The 16,447-nt window shown below is 40.9% G+C and overlaps 1 protein-coding gene across 1 annotated transcript in view; it reads right to left on the reverse strand.

The window, feature by feature from the left end:
- The window catches only part of FLT3 (fms related receptor tyrosine kinase 3), a 74,336-nt gene that overhangs the window by 22,164 nt on the left and 35,725 nt on the right, over positions 1-16,447 (reverse strand). The window contains exons 7-12 of the mRNA XM_073321575.2: positions 14,794-14,933; positions 14,559-14,712; positions 9,718-9,886; positions 6,228-6,334; positions 4,046-4,157; positions 1,479-1,657 (exon numbers count right to left, since the gene is read on the reverse strand). Coding sequence (XP_073177676.2) covers positions 1,479-1,657; positions 4,046-4,157; positions 6,228-6,334; positions 9,718-9,886; positions 14,559-14,712; positions 14,794-14,933 — 861 coding nt within the window. The remainder of the gene's footprint in view (positions 1-1,478; positions 1,658-4,045; positions 4,158-6,227; positions 6,335-9,717; positions 9,887-14,558; positions 14,713-14,793; positions 14,934-16,447) is intronic.

Genomic DNA, 16,447 nt, shown 5'->3' on the forward strand with positions numbered 1-16,447 from the left:
GAAACTTATTTTCATTCAAAAAGTGAATGTTATATGACTCTTTAACCCCTTGGGCATCATTGTTCAACCAGATGCCATCATGGCATGTTGCCCAGATCCCTGTGAATCTAAAGACAAGCAGCCAAACAAATAAGAAGTTATTCCAAGGTTCACTGCATAACCCCTGCCTCAATGCAGATATAATAGAGCCACCAGTTAACTGAGGACCAATTACACCAAACCTGCTTAGAGTATTGCTCTGCTATTGCCCAGTTAACAACATAATGCCAAAATGACCAGGTCTAAGTTTTTCATCATACAGATAAATACATCCTTGCCCATTCAGAAAATTAACACCAGCATACAGTGTGTGCCATCCATACAGTATACTCCAGTGTAAACTAGTTATGTTTGACACATGCTTACATAAATTCATTGTTCATTAAATTCAAAATATTAGACCTTAGAAGACTGGATTCATAATCCTTAAATGTATTCTACACATGTTCTCATAGACAGTCCAGCCTACGTACACCACTAATCAGTGCAGATGCAGATCACTACCAGGCTGGGTGTCACAAAGACAAATTAAAATGACTCAGTAACTAATGGTATTAAAATCGGAATTCCCTGCCTTTTCCTTGTTATATTTTTATGGTTTTAAGACACTCAAGGTGAAAGTATGTGACCTTCTCTCACAAAAGCAGGCTGACTCTGCTACCTTCTACTCTTTCTTCTATGTCTACTTCCTTTTTTACTATAGCTGCAAAATGTCTTCTGAAGGTCAAAATTGAGCAACTTTAATATCCTTTATGACACTATGTAGTGTGTATGTGAAATGGTACCAGGTAATATCTATCACTCATGGTCAATACATGTACTGAATTAAGACAATATCTTGTCTCTTCAAGTCAAAGGAAATCTTTATGTTCAAACTGAATAAATTAAAAATTTGCCCTCTTCCTAAATAACACTGCATGTTATTTTCTGTAGCTCAAATATTTTTCCTTATGCAATACCTATGGGCTGTAGATCTTTAGTCTCAGAGAAGACATCTGAACAGAACATGATCTGATAGCCACATTGCTTCTTCTTTGAAATCATACATAAAAGGAGGATCTCATATATTTCCATAAGCAAAAGGGACTGCACATCAATTTGTAACTTAATTTCCCGGTATAGCTTACTCATAGGAATAAAAAGCAGGACTCTAGATTCACAGGGCGTGATTCTGCAGCTGACTTTAATGGAGGAGTAGTCTGCTTTGGGACTGCTAGATTTGATCCCAAACGTTATATCACTGAACTTAAGAAAAAGATCATGCCAGAAGAGACACAAATTTTACCCACAATTCCACTCACAGCCTGTGTGGAATCCTATATTTTATTTGCAAAGAATGTTCAGATATGAACCAAAAATATAGATGATGACACAGTTTTCTCTTTGTAGTCTTTAATTAACTTGAGATGGCCTGCACTGTCTCAGTAGCGGTACAGTACCTTGTTGGTTAATGAATCTCTTTGCACAGGATGAGCCAACAGAATTGTTTGCACAGCACTCAACAGAAAAGCCTATCACTTTGTCCTGTATAACTAAAATGCTGCTGGAATGCCAGGACCCGAAGGTTTCCCTCTCATGTGTGTCACTCCAAATCCCTTCTGTGATTTCTTCTGTACAACTAAAAAGAAATGAGGTCCAGTTATGATTGTTACAACTTGCACAGGGTTTTGGGGAGGCCAAATCATGAGAGGTGGCTGATGTTCATGCTAGAGAGGAGAGTATTGCTCGGCTTGATTTTCACTATATTATTATACATGATGATATATACAGCTACATACATTATACATGTGTACATTAGGTAGATAGATAGATAGATAGATAGATAGATAGATAGATAGATAGATAGATAGATAGATAGATAGATAGATAGATAGATAAAGTCCAAAGCATACTGCGAAGAGTTACAAAGTGATCTCACTAAACTGGGTGACTAGGCAACAAAATGGCAGATGAAATTCAATGTCAATCAATGCAAAGTAATGCACCTTGGAAAACATAATCCCAACTATACATATAAAATGATGGGTCTAAATTAGCTGTTACAACTCAAGAAAGAGATCTTGGAGTCATTGTGGATAGTTCCCTGAAAACATCCACTCAGTGTCCAGCGGCAGTCAAAAAAGCCAACAGAAAGTTGGGAATCATAAGGAAAGGGATTGCTAATAAGACAGAAAATATCGTATTGCCGCTATATAAATCCACAGTACGCCCACATCTTGAATACCGGGTGCAGATCTGGTCGCCTCATATCAAAAAAGATCTATTGGAACTGGAAAAGGTACAGAAAGGGCAACAAAAATGATTGGGGTATGGAACAACTTCCATATGAGGAGAGATTAATAAGAGTGTAGTAGTACATACACAACTTTCTTCCTGGGTATCTACCAGTCACTTTAACATCTGAGAGTTAGCAATTCTTGAATCGGCAGAGGGCTAGTCAGATCACAAAACAAAATTTATAATGGGACTTTGATGTTTTCCCTGGCAAATCCACTGCTCCTGATACTTTGATTCATTAGGATCACTAAATGCACCAAGGGAAGCTTATATGGAATCCAGTATTCATACTGGGACAATGTGCAATTAAATTAATGTCTAACTATTGCTATAGACACATCTGTGTTTATTTCAATATAAAGAGCTTCAGATACACATGCTTATGGGCCTGATGTTGCTTCTATTAAAATCAAGGAAAAACTCTAATTTAGTCTGATTCATCCCTGTACTAGACTATTATTTTACATGTACCCAGTGGTGAGCTGGAGCCAGTTCACACCGGTCCACTAGAACCGGTTGTTAAATTTAGAAGCCCTTTTAGAACCGGTTGTTCCGTGGGGGACAAAAGTGGCACCTTAGACACTGACTCCATGGGTGCTCCAGGGCTGGAGAAGCCAAGGGGAAAATTTGGTGGGTGCAGAGCACCCACCTGCAGCTCCCCGCCCCACCCCTGGCCCCAGCTCACCTCCACTCCGCCTCCGCCTCCTCCCCTGAACGCGCCGCCCCGCTCTGCTTCTCCGCCCCCCCCAGGCTTCCCGCGAATCGGCTGTTCGTGCGGGAAGCTGGGGCGGGTTGAGAAGCAGGCAGCGGCTTCACACTTGGGCCCAGGGAGGCAGAGGCAAAGCGGAGGTGAGCTGGGGCGGGGGGTGCGAGGAGGGCTGGCCGCGCCGCAGCAGGTAACCGGGGGGGGAGGGGGGGCTGTGCAGGGGAACCGCTCCCTGCCCCAGCTCACCTCCGCCTCCTTGGGCCTGAGCGCGAAGCCGCCACCTGCTTCTCAGCCCTCCCCGGCTTCCTGCCGAACAGCTGATTCACGGGAAGCCGGTGGTGGTGGGGGGGGGGCAGAGAAGCAGAGTGGGGCGGTGTGTTTAGGGGCGGAGGTGAGCTGGGGCCAGGCGCGGGGTGGGGAGCTGCCGGTGGGTGCTCTGCACCCACCAAATTTTCCCCGTGGGTGCTCCAGCCCCGGAGCGCCCACGGAGTCAGCACCTACGGCGCCACTTTTGATGTGATCAGTGGGGGGAGCGGCCGCTCCCCCACTCCCCTCTAGCTACGCTCCCCCACCCCTAGGAGCCGGAGGGACCTGCCAGATGCTTCCTGGGAGCTGCCCCAGGTAAGCACAGCCGGGACTTCCCACCTCGCCCCCCGGCAGGTCCCTCTGGCTCTTAGGGGTGGGGTGGGTACCCACTACGGTGGCCCATGAGACCCTCCCGCCCGGTTCTGGGGGCAGTCAGGGGACAGGGGAGGGGGTGGATGGGGCAGGGGTCCTGGGGGAGGCATCAAGGAACACGGGTGGTTGGATGGGTCAGGAGTCCCGGGGGGGCTGGGGTGGGCCATGACCCCCTCGTGGGGTGAGGAGGGAACCGGTTGTTAAGATTTTGGCAGCTCATCACTGCATGTACCTCAAAGTTCATCTTACAGTATCCTAGTCACTGGCTAGTCTTTTTTAGGCAAAGAAACATCACAGATAAGATCAGAGAAATTTTTAAAAAGGACAGAAAATGTCTGTATTTACTTAGAAGAATCGGGTCCTAGACATTTCCTCCAGGTCCAAGATGGTGCAGGGTAACTATCACAGAAGCAAGAAATATCTTTTGATGTTGACTGTATTGTTACTTCAGGTCTCCCTGTAACAAACATAGCACAATACTTTAGTCAATAATACAGTTATGTCTATAGGGTTACACCCAGGGGGGCTGGAACAATTTGTATCGTGGGGCTGCTGAGAGCCACTGAACCAAACTCTAAACCCTGTATATGATGGAAACCACTTCAACGCCCCTAGTTCCAACCCCTATGGTTACACCACACCCAAAATGATTAAAATCTACTGCGGTATTTATAAAGCATCCCATCACCGGGGGCCACGTTTATCTCCACAGCACCCCTGTGAGGTAGGTGAGTACTGTTATTTCCTTTGTATGTATAACGGAATGGAGACAGAGGTCTTGAAGTAATTGACCCAAGGTCTCACAGTGAATCAGTGGTAGAGCGAGGATTAAAACTCAGAACTTCCTGACTGCCAACCCCAACACGATCATTCCTCCAAACTATGCTCCACATGAAAAGGCAAATTCTGATGGCCTGGCTCCCAGTGAAGAGCATTTCTTTTGTTGACAGTTAATGTAAAGCACTGACATGACATGACTAACACGTAGCAAAGCTGAGATGACTGAGAATGTTCAGCAAAAGATATTGGATGCAGCACATAACTCATGACAGTGCAGCACTGACAGGTACTAAATGTTCATGGGTTTGTGATGGTCAGCGCTTGTTGGAAGTGTCACGGGATAAGTCCCTTCTTAATGCAGAGGGGGGCGGGGTAGGGGAGCCCAGGCCCTGTCACTCCACTGGGATCTGGCACCCAAGAGCACCTTAACGCTGCCTTCCTTGGGCCACTTCTTACCCTTTACTCTACTGGCCAAGTTTTGCAGTTTGTAGCAAATAGGTATTGGAAAAATGGTACTAACTGCCCCTCCTGTCTGTCTGGGTGCAACCAGTAGGCACCCCTTTTTCAAGAATGGCTTTTGCAGCATCCTGTCTCAGGAGCTCCCTGCCTTGTTAGTCCCCTTCTAAGCTGTCTGCCTTTCTTTTAAGCTCCACCTCCATCTGGAGCATGCTCTGCAGGTGAGGCTGGGCGGGGGTCATCTGGACCCAGAGTTGCTCTTTAACATCTTTAGTTCTAGGGCAGGGTTATATACCCCATCACAGGGTTCTGGGATGAATTTCGTGAACTCGTGAATTGCATAAAGAAGCCACAAGCAGGGCATCTAACAGCCAAGGCTGGCATCAAGGGCTATTCACACCCCCACAGTCCAAACTGCGAGGCAATGTCGACATACCAGAAGCACATGATAGCAGCTGCTACATGACGAGCGTGAAAAAATTCTGACAAGAGTTTATGTTATTTTACCCCTCCCACTTTTTTAAACCTTTCCCATTTTGATTACCTCTATCATTGCAGTAATATTTTCAGGACAGGTAGCAAGTTTTCAGTATTTCACTGGGACTCAAACTATCCGAGGGTCGGTCTACACTGCAATCCGAGGTGTGCATGTGGCTCAAGTAGGCCTACCCGTGCTAGCTTTGATCTAGCTAGCCTGACGAAAAATTGTAGTGAAGAGCTGGGGTCCGTGCCACTGTGTCTTCATTGTTCTTTTTCGCCGCGCTGGCTAGCACAGGTATGCCCACCTGAGCTGTATTCACACCTCCAATTGCAATGTAGATGTACCCTTACTGTACTCCAAAATCTGCAATATGCAAGTAAAAAAAAAAATCTCCCAAATAGGTGGTAGAAAGAAAAACAGGCTTGTTTATGAGATGCACAAATAAAAACAGTTACATGGGAGACATTAGGAAACAGAAGACATTAGCAAGCCACCTTACTACTGGTTAAATCTCAAAATTCCCACTTACCCACCCTTTTTCCCGCTTAAAAAGTTTGCTTTTTTGTATTGTCTAATGTATTTGACATCTAGTTATAGTTCACTCTTACTATCTGAAAAATTCCTGATCTACAAGGTGATAAATTGTAACTTTTTTTTTTAGGAGGATGAAAGAGGGGTGGGAAAGAAACAACATATTGCGTGAATTCCTGGCCCCATTGAAGTTAATGGCAAAAATTCAACTGATTGATTTCAAAGGGATCAGGATTTCTCACCCATAGATTTAATCAAACCTGTGCATTTTTTACTTACGTTTCACATACAACATCATTGTTTTATTCACATACGTATCATCATTTTCTGCATAGAATACATATTCCCCAGACTGATACTTATGATCACAGAACCTTGAAGAAATGCTGTTGAGAAAAGGAGGTAAAATGCTTAAGCACATTTACAGATTAAATGTAGTCAAGATTCAAATATTTTTTTAAAAATCAAGTTGTTAACAAAGAATCCAAAATAAAAATTTTCTGAATAAAGAAATGTAAAACCAGTCTCCAGACATAACACTATGTCTCCAGACATAACTCCATTCACTATGTGCTGTAATGAAAGGAAATGGGAGTGATTCCCAAATCTGTTCATTTGATTGTTTTATTTTTGTCTGGATTGTTGCCAGATTTGAGAGGGAACTTTTGCTGGTTCATCAGTGTTAGAAGAGTGCTTAAGGGAGATGCTTGAGAACCCCTGCTTTAGGGTACAGATGTCCTGACTTAAGGGAATAAGGTTTGTTGGCTAGAAGAGTTTCAATCAGTGAATAGGGGTAAAGAGGGCAGGCATATGAGGAAAATCTGTAACAGTCAGAAGAGAAGAAACAGCCAGAATCAGCAGGTAGGTGTACAGGAGAAAGAGACAGTCAGCGCTGAAAAAGAAACCTAGAGAGGGGGAAAAAACTAAGTAGCTTTTATTAGACAAGACACATAACACAGAGTTATGAAGCCAGCCCATCCATATGTGGTTCTAAAGCAAGAAAATTCACACTGAAGAGAAGTGTCATTTTGCCTGCTTACTGAGACCAAGATTTCCAGTAGTGATTATTGATTTTGAGTGCCTCAGTTGTAGAGTGCTCAACTGGGACACCTTCAAGACCGTAAAGGTGGTAGAAAGAAAAACAGATTTGTTTATGAGATGTCTAGGTGCTCGGCACTTTCTAAAAATCAAGCCCTCTTTAGAGTGTCTCCAGTTGGGCACCCAAACATCGATGCATCAAGAATCACTAGTCACTGGAAAGAAAGAAGAAGAGCCTTTTAAGAATCATTTCTTTGGTGTCCGCATGTAAGTACAAGGAAAGGTGAGAGAACGAGATGTACATGAGAGCATTTGCCTTCATGGAATTGATTCACTCATAGTAAGGAAGTGAAAGGCAGCAGTGTGCTAAGCACAGAGATATGGTTTGTTTTATAAAGAGAGAACAGAAAATGGAAAGTCTGAAAGAACCTGTTGTTGCTCTTAGCACTTAGAGGAACTAAAGATGGTGCCAAATTTTTTATAGCTTGAAATTAAATGTTAAGGAGCAAAGTTCATAGTACAAATTTACTATAAAATGCAATAAGGAGGAACAACTTGAAAAGGAAATAACAGAAATCAAAAAAGGAAATAAAATCAATAAAAAGGATATGAAAGGAGCAAAGTAGAAGTGATGGGAAAGATGATTACTCAACCATAAACCAAAACATGCAAAGCTGAAAAAAGAAATCAAACAGGGTGCTATAGAAGGTGAGTGCATATTTATTTTTTAATATATTTACTTTTCTGTCCATTGAACCCATCTGCAAAATGGGTACAATAATAATACTTAACTACCTGCCTTCCTACAGGGGCATTGTGTTGGCTGAAATCTGTACAGTGCTTTGAAAATCTAAAGCACTAAGTATAACTATCTGGGACACCGTAAATGAAAACTTTTTAAAAACAACATTTAAACAAAACTGATTCCCTGGGTTCTGTGCATGGAGCACCTGGGCAGCTATGTCCTGTAATTGATGAAGCTTGACTAGGACTCAGTTACAAGAATCTTGCCTGAGGTGACTACGGGGTGAACAAGCAAAGACAGGCCTGCAAAAGACAGAAAAGGGTGGGCTTTTCACAGAACTTGGAGATGGTGGTCACCACTCTGGATTATGATAGCAACATGCATTTCCATGCTGAAAAAGCAATCTAGAGTGACTTCTATATTCCTGAGATTAAGTGGTGACTTCACCCTCCTGTATATCGGAGTTACCCAAACCATCTCACAGTTCCTCAAAAATCCTATTTTTGGCCCTTTACTCTTATCTGGGTTGAACCAACTGTCTGTCCTCCAAACACAACAGTCTGCCAGACAATCAGACAGCTAGGAGACAGTCTGCAATAGCTGGAAAGTAAATAAGCTGAGTATCATCAGCATGTAAGTGGTATCTCTTGGACAAGGATGAGTAAATGCTCATGACTACCTTTAGCAAGCTCATCTCCAGAAATTATCTTAACCACTGATCAGATCAGATCAGAAGAACAGATCAGCCTACTCACACCAGGGACTGCAGATTAGTCACCAAGACCCAGTAAACAACTCTACCAAAGTCTGCTGACAAAATGAACGCTATCAACAAAAACAGATCTCTTGCCTCCATTGCCAGGACAAGATCATTTACCAGGCTGATCTGTGCTGTCTCTGCACCATATGAAGGTCTGACTCCAAATAACCAACCTGATTCAGATGAATAGCCAAGTCTGTTACAAAATAGGACCAAAAAGGCTTAAGACTAAAGTGAAGTGTAACAAAATGATAAAGAAAGCAAAGCTAAAAAGTGAAAGCAAGATTGCAACAGAGTTTTAAGCAAAAAATTAAATGTTTTAAGAATATGAGGAACAAGAAATCAGCACAGGAGCATTATGTCCTCAGACCTGGCAGAGGCCATGCATAGACAAGAGTAGTTAACATTGCTAAAACGTTAACTTTTTGCCTGACTTTTCACAAAGTTAGAGGTTAGACTGCTGTATGACTTTAGTTTGCAATGTTGAAAGGAAACATAGAAGGAAATTAGATAATGATATCAAGAAATTAGCCTGGAGAATGGATACATCGTTAGGACTAGACAGAATCCATGCCAGAACTTTATTATAGGAAGTAGCAGAAAAAATAGTTAACAAATTTTTTTCAAAACCTCTTTTGTAACATGGGAAAAATCTGTGAATTGGACAGCTAGTAAAATGTCTGTAATGTAGTCAAGACCTAAGGGATCTATTAATGGTCTAGGAAATTACATGCCAATAAGCTTGGCTTTAGCTGCCTGAAAGATACTGGGAACACGAGCTAAGAATGGAATAAGACTAAGGGAACACCTAAAAGGTTATAATTTAGTCATGGATGATTGGAATGGGTTCATAAAAAGAGAATTATGTCTAAGATCAAGAAACTGAGTTTTCCGTGGATATAACAAAATAATTGAAAGAGGTATGTTATGTGCATAATTTAGGAAAGGATTTGTTATAACACACAAGACTAATCAAATGGATAACACTAGATATTTACCCGAGTTGCTCTTGAAGACTCAAGTAATATTCCAGAACACTTTGGTAACACTGCTTTACCACTATATCGGTCTATTTATATTTAAAAAATAACAGTTAACTTAAAAACAAAAACCACACTCTACATGTTAAAAGAAAAAAATGAACAAATACTTCTGTTTAAGAGACAAAAAATAAAATAAGTATTTGTACAAATTATAACAGACAAATATTCAGAATAGTTAAGTACCTGTATCCATCCGCATTGTATCTTTGCTCACAAGGAAATGATTTTTGGGAAAAAATCCATATACATCTAATTGGTGGGTATGCTTTCAGTTTAATTTCAAAACAAAACTTTTCCAACAGATCAATCTCAAAATCTTCTCTTGAGTCAGTCACATTTATAAATCCCTTTTCTGTAAACAAAATATTAAAATTCTATTATAAAAGCTGCCATCTAATGAAGGAATTTTGAAAATGTGCACATTTTTATTCTCATTTATTATTGCAAATTATAAATGCATTGGTCATAAAATCACTCTGTTTATCTACAAAAAGATTAGGTGTGATACTGGGTGATAACATGCAGGTTTTGTCCTGATGTTCCACTCCAGTCTATGTGTAAATGCTCTGTCTTTGAATGAACCAATCTGATTGGCTTGGTTAATAAAAGACTCAAAGACCTTTAAAAATACAGGAACTCATCCATCTTTCTGCCTCGCACCTCATTTTGAATCAATTACAGTGATCATCCCATGTAAATTTCTTTCACTCAATTGCAAATACTTATTCCAAATGTTAATAACTTAAGATTTATAAAATATAAAGTAATACATCACTGCTAGTTTAAGCATCTCTTGATGGCTGCTGTCATTTCTTACCTGCAGAGGGTTGACTTTGAAAAGATAAAACAAAATATATATCTACTTCTTTGTTTGTTCATTAATACAGTATATATATAAAATGAAAAATAGAAAAGGAACCTTAAAATGTATTAAAATCATCAATTTAAAAAAAAAATCTACATCTCACAGGGCCTGCTCCAAAGTTCACAGAAATCAATGGAAGCCTTTCTAGTGACATCAGTGGGCTTAGGATCAGGTCCATAAAGATTAAAAAAAAATGTGAATTGTAGTAAATAGTGCTGGTTTGGGCTTTTCTTTTTAAATAGTTTTCTTCTGGCCAAATCCACATGCTCTGTAAAGCACAGTTTTCTCTAGATGAAGTCCTCATTTAGCAAATAATATGGTGGAAATTCCCACATAAACCATAAAAATGGACAATGCTTTAAAACAAGAAATGCTTCCTTTTGTGTGAATTCTCCAATTTTTGCGAGCTATACACGTCTTGGCTGTACAAATGGGACCAAGGGAAGTATTTTTCATCTTTTCAGGTGGAAAGTCATTTAAAGTTATGTTGTGAGCACCATTCAAAGAGATTGGGTCTAACGGCTAATTCCATACTGTCCACAAGTACCTTGAAATAAAGTGATGCCATTTCTCTACAAAAGAACATAAACAAAACAGTTTTTCCTATTACAGCTGAAAGGAAGGAGTGCAAGAGTGAGTGATCTGATCTTCACAGCAGGTTTTGGATTTCTATTCAAAATGTATTAAGAGTAATTATATTATTTAGGGGCCGTGGGAGTCAAGTTGAAACTCCTAAGTCTGAATCTGATTTTTTTCTTGTTTCTGTAATTATTTTTCCTTTGAACCTGGTATTCAGCAGCTAGAACCATTTATTTGAAAATAGCTCCTCTCTCCTTGTACAAAGACTGGATAATGCGCAGAATTCTTTATCCAATGCCAATAAAACAAAATAGCATCAGTGTCAGGTAAAATCCAGAAACTGGATGTGAGAATAACAGACATGAAGAACTCTGTGGCTTTGGTGAATGGCCTGGTTTCTGCTGTGTTTAAAAACCCCTCTACCACACTTGACAATCTGAGAATAAGGATAAAATTAAAAGTGAGATTAGCAGGCGTACTTGAAAAGGAGCAGAGAGATGGCAATTTATGCTGTTTGGCTGAAGTATTTTCTTCTTACAATAATACTGCGCATATCTACTTTGAGACTACCAGGAAGGAAATCTATCCACCTCATTCGTCTACAAATTGAATCAGTCAGGGATGACTCTCCAGTGTGAAGAATGGGAACATTACATTTAAACAAGCTCCATAGTTTAAATTTGGGCTCCAAGGATGCAGTCTTTCTAGGCTATCCCCCAGCCTTGAAGAAGACGAAGAGAGACTTATCTCATCTGAAAGCAGCAGCTTCAGAAGCTGGGTTTGAATTTTGACTTCCTTTACTCAGAAACTTTGTGTACAACAAAGTGGCCAGTCTATTGTATTTAGTTACCATGATATAGGAAAATGTTCTGCTCAGTAAAAGACTGAAGCTGAATGTGAGCATTTTGGAAATTGAGAACTTCCATTTCAATGACTCCTTATTTCTCATCTCAGGATCATAGGCTTGTTTCATTTGTTATAGTATCTTCCTTTTGGGGGAAAGGATTGCTGATGATGGCATTTGGGATTAATTGCTAACTTTTGAAATTACTAATTTTGAAATGATTATGGTTTTTTCATTGGCCTGAAGGCATGCAAGCCTCGTTGGAAGCCACACAAACTGAACGGGCTGATGTGCCTTTGCTTTGCCTTGGATTTTCTTTTCTTTCTTTTTTTTTATTGTCAAGTTTTATGTGCAATTTTATATGATATTCCCCTATAATACCCTGAAGGTGGGAGTTAACTAGCCCAAGCAAGAACCTAGCAGCTAGAGCTGGGCAAATGATGGATTTTTTTTTTGATTCACTGGCAATTTCAAAGAATAAGAAATAAAATAAATTTCAAATTGAACCATGAATAACATTTTTCAATAGTTTTGGTAAATTGAAATGGAAAAAAAAATTGTTTTAGGTCAAGCAACACATTTTTCCTTCCCAAACCAAAACGTTCTGTTTCAATTTTAAGCATTTTTTTTCTACATTTTAAATTAAAAAAAAATAAAATTAAAGAAAATTTGAAAACAAGTCATTTCCAATAGGAAAATACACACATTTCATTTTGAAAACCTCAAACTGAAACATTTCAGGTTTTCCTGACTTTGATTTGATTTATTTATTTTACTTTTATTTTCGTTGCTTGAAACAATTTGACAGAATCAATAGGAACCCACAACATGTTTCAGTGTTGCCAAATCTGCATTTTTCTGCTGAAAAAAAGTTTTGGTCAAAAAAATATCATCCAGTTCTACTAGCAGCATCTAGCTACTACCGTAGGGTTTTCCATGGTGTCCATTACTGTAGTATCTAAGGGTATTTCTGCACTTTAAAGAAAAACCTGCAGCAGCGAGTTTCAGAGCTCAGTTGATTTGGGCTTGTGGGCCTCAGGCTACGGGGCTAAAAATTGTCATGTAGACATTCCCACTTGGCTTGGATCCCATGCTCCAAGGCTTCCCCCCTCACCAGGTTTCAGAGCCCTGGGCTCCATCCCCAGTGGACATGTTTACACTGCTAGTTTTAGCCCTTTAGCCCGAGCCCTTCAAGCCCAAGTCAATTGAGCAGGGCTCTGAAACTCAGTGCTGAAGGTTTTTCTTTGCAGTGGAGACATGCCCTAAGCCCTCTAGTATGTCACTCTGGCCAGTTATATCATGGCTAGCTAGTCATAATCACATTGTAGTTAATTTAATAAGAAGAAAATTTGGATTTTACCTAAAAGTTAGTATTTGTTTTCTGTGACATAACTGGGGCATGTTTATTAAACTATAAAGAAGAAGGTTCAATTCTTTCCCAGATTTACTCTTTCACAAATCATTTTACCCACCATTTTACTCATAATTTTCATTCTGTAGTCAGTCCCTTCAAGCAAGGCTCTATGAGGGAAAGCCGTCAACCTCATGCCTTTGTTAATGGGTTCTGTGAGAGAGTCCACCACTGTATGCTTGTAATAACTGGATTTCATTCCTGTGCATGTAGATTATACTTGGTACGGATTCGAGTAAACTAAGTTATGTATTAGGGCAACTAGTATGTAAAATAAATGATAACTGGCTAGTGCTCTGGAGCAGGACGTAAGGGGACATGAGGGCTCCTGAGCTGGCTATCTGCATCATGAGTAGCAGTGTGGGAGGGAGAGCAGGCTCCACATACATGACATGTCCCTCCCTTGCATGGGGGAGCAAAAAGGGACAGGCAGTGGGTGGTAAAGGCCCAGCTCACTTTACTCCCTCCCCAAAGCAACAGGGACTCACTCTCTCTGGATCACAGTCTCCCCCTGGGCTTCTCCAGAGTGAGCACAACAATGCATTGCTCCTTACTGTGGGCTCATGGGAAAGCCACCATTCAGCCCAATAAAATGACCTGATGTTTGAAGAGCATCACTTAAAAGCACTTTATAATGTTTACGAACTATGGGCAAAATGTTGTATATTATGTATATTTGCTAGCACAAATTATTACATATTAAGCTACATATTTAACAAGAAAAACAGGAATAAAATATTGCATAAATACAATGTGACCAAGTTACTGTTGCTTTAGAAACCTTAACTTTTGCATATTCTGGCTTTTTAAATTTTAACTGGACAACCTGAATTTTAATTTAAAATTTATCTCCTGTATTTGTTAGAAGGTCAACAGCATAATTCCAAAGGATGGTTGGCCAAATGTGCACAGAAAGCTTTATTTACAGGAAACTTTGGGTATCTAGAAACCCTCTGGATATGTCCAATATTTTACATCCCCAGCCTCCCTTTGAAATGGTTGCAGTTGCCATCTTGAATTATTTTGTTTCTGGAAATACTGTTGCAAGGATGACAACACTGTGTAGGCTAGACTTCAAATTAATGTTATGGTGGTGTCACTCCCAGAAGTACTGGCCTTGAGGAGTAATGCAAATAACCTGGGAGCAGGTGTGATTGTGGGGTCCCTGCAGGGATATGGATAAAATCTCCATTTTCAACTTTAACTTCAAGTAGAAACAGGATTTTTCATAATAATTGTAAACATACTGTATACACATGCAAGCAAACAACTGAATGACTAAAAGAAAAATATGGCACAAAGTTAACAACATGAATCTGAATTACCTAAGACTGTAACCAAAGTTGTTTTATTTGGATGTTCTGTGGAAGAACAGGTGTAATGTCCACTATCACTTCTTCCCATTGATGAGGCAAATGCATAGACAATCCGTACCATAGAGGAGTCTTCTTGATAGTCTGTTTCTTCAAACCAGTGCCCCTAGTTTTTAATAAAGTTTGTATTTAATATTGCGTGGCACTCTCCATTATGACTTATGTGAAAAGAATCGTGCTCTATTACCTGCTGTAATTCTCTGTTTTCAAAATGCCATTTCAATCTGAAACTATAGATTTTATAAAAAGCTCTACATCTTATCAGAAATGGTTCCCCAACTTTAAGAAGGAGTTCTGGTGAAGATCCTCCAAGTTTTTCATTTAGATCTGCAAAATGAAAACACACCAGTGAAACAACAAATGAAATAATTTTCCCCAGAGTAAACTGTAATTTATTTCAACTTTTCCTTCCTTCCCACACCCCATTTTCACATTTGTAAGCATCCATAGTTTTTGCATCTATTATTGTATTGGTAATGATAGCAGACTATTTTTCCAGATTTATAACTAACATTCAAATGAATTATAATAGTCTAACATTTAAATAAATAAAACCAAATTCTGTCCTGACTTTCAAATCCAGCAATAAGCCGGTATTCACACAGGGTGCAATTCAGCAAAGAATTAAGCCAATCAAAGTAAGTTTATTAAAAAAACCCTGAATATCAGTATTACAAAAAAAAATTAAAATGATTTTTTATTAAAAGTAGATGTTAAAGATTTGTGTGAAAAAATAGCAGTTACTGATGAAATGTAAAATAACACAACAATTTGTTTTTAAATGTACTATGAATAGGGCCCTACCAAATTCACAGCCATGACAAACACGTCATGGGCTGTGAAATCTGGTCTCCCCCTGTGAAATCTGTATAGTATAGGGTAAAAGCACACAAAAGACCAGATTTCACAGGAGAGACCAGCGTTTCTCAAACTGGGGGTACTGACCCAAAAGGGAATTGCAAGGGGGTTGCAAGGTTATTTTAGGGGCCTGGGTAGAGGGTGGAGTCCCCCTTCAGGGAGGCTAGCCCCCAGCTCCACCCCTTCTGCCCCCGACCCCCCGCAGCTGGAGCCCCAAGACCCCCTGCCCCCTCCCCCATGGCTGGAGCTACAAGCCACACCTCCACCTGCCTGGAAGAGCCCCGAGGTCCCCACTGCCTGGATGAGGCCCGAGTCCTTCCCCTTTCCCCGCTTGCCTGGAGAAGACCCGGGCCAGCCACAGCCACACATCCCCTCTCCTCCCCAGGCCCCAAGCCACCCAGGAAAAACCACAGCATCTCTTCCCGAAGAAGAACCTGTGCTTTCATTACGCCCCATGCAGGTTCTGGGATGGCTGAAGAGGAGGTATCTGCTACTTAGCTTCCTGGCTTCATCAGTAATCTCTCTGGTGTCCAGGAAGATTACTGATGAACCTGGGAAGCTGAATAGCACATACTGCCTCCTTAGCCACCCCAGAACCTGCATGGGGCATACTAAAGCAAAAACATCACCCGCCAAACCTGCAATCGGGTGTCCAGCGGCAGCATCCCCTGGTCTATTATACCTGCTGCCCATCTTGAGGGAGGTTGTGGTATTGCCACCCTTACTTCTGTGCTGCTTTTAGAGCTGGGTGGCCAGAGAGCAGTGACTGCTGGCCAGGTTCCCAGCTCTGAAGGCAGCGCCCTGCCAGCAGCGGCGTAGAAGTAAGGGTGGCAATACCAGACCATACCCTCCTTACTTCTGCATGGCTGCTGGCAGTGGCTCTGCCTTCAGAGCTGGGCTTCCTGCCAGCAGCCGCCGATCTCCAGCTGCCCAGCCACGCAGCTGGAGATCGGCGGCTGCTGGCAGGAAGCCCAGCTCTGAAG

The sequence above is a fragment of the Lepidochelys kempii genome, chromosome 1, assembly GCF_965140285.1.
Source record: "Lepidochelys kempii isolate rLepKem1 chromosome 1, rLepKem1.hap1, whole genome shotgun sequence".
NCBI lineage: Eukaryota > Metazoa > Chordata > Testudines > Cheloniidae > Lepidochelys > Lepidochelys kempii.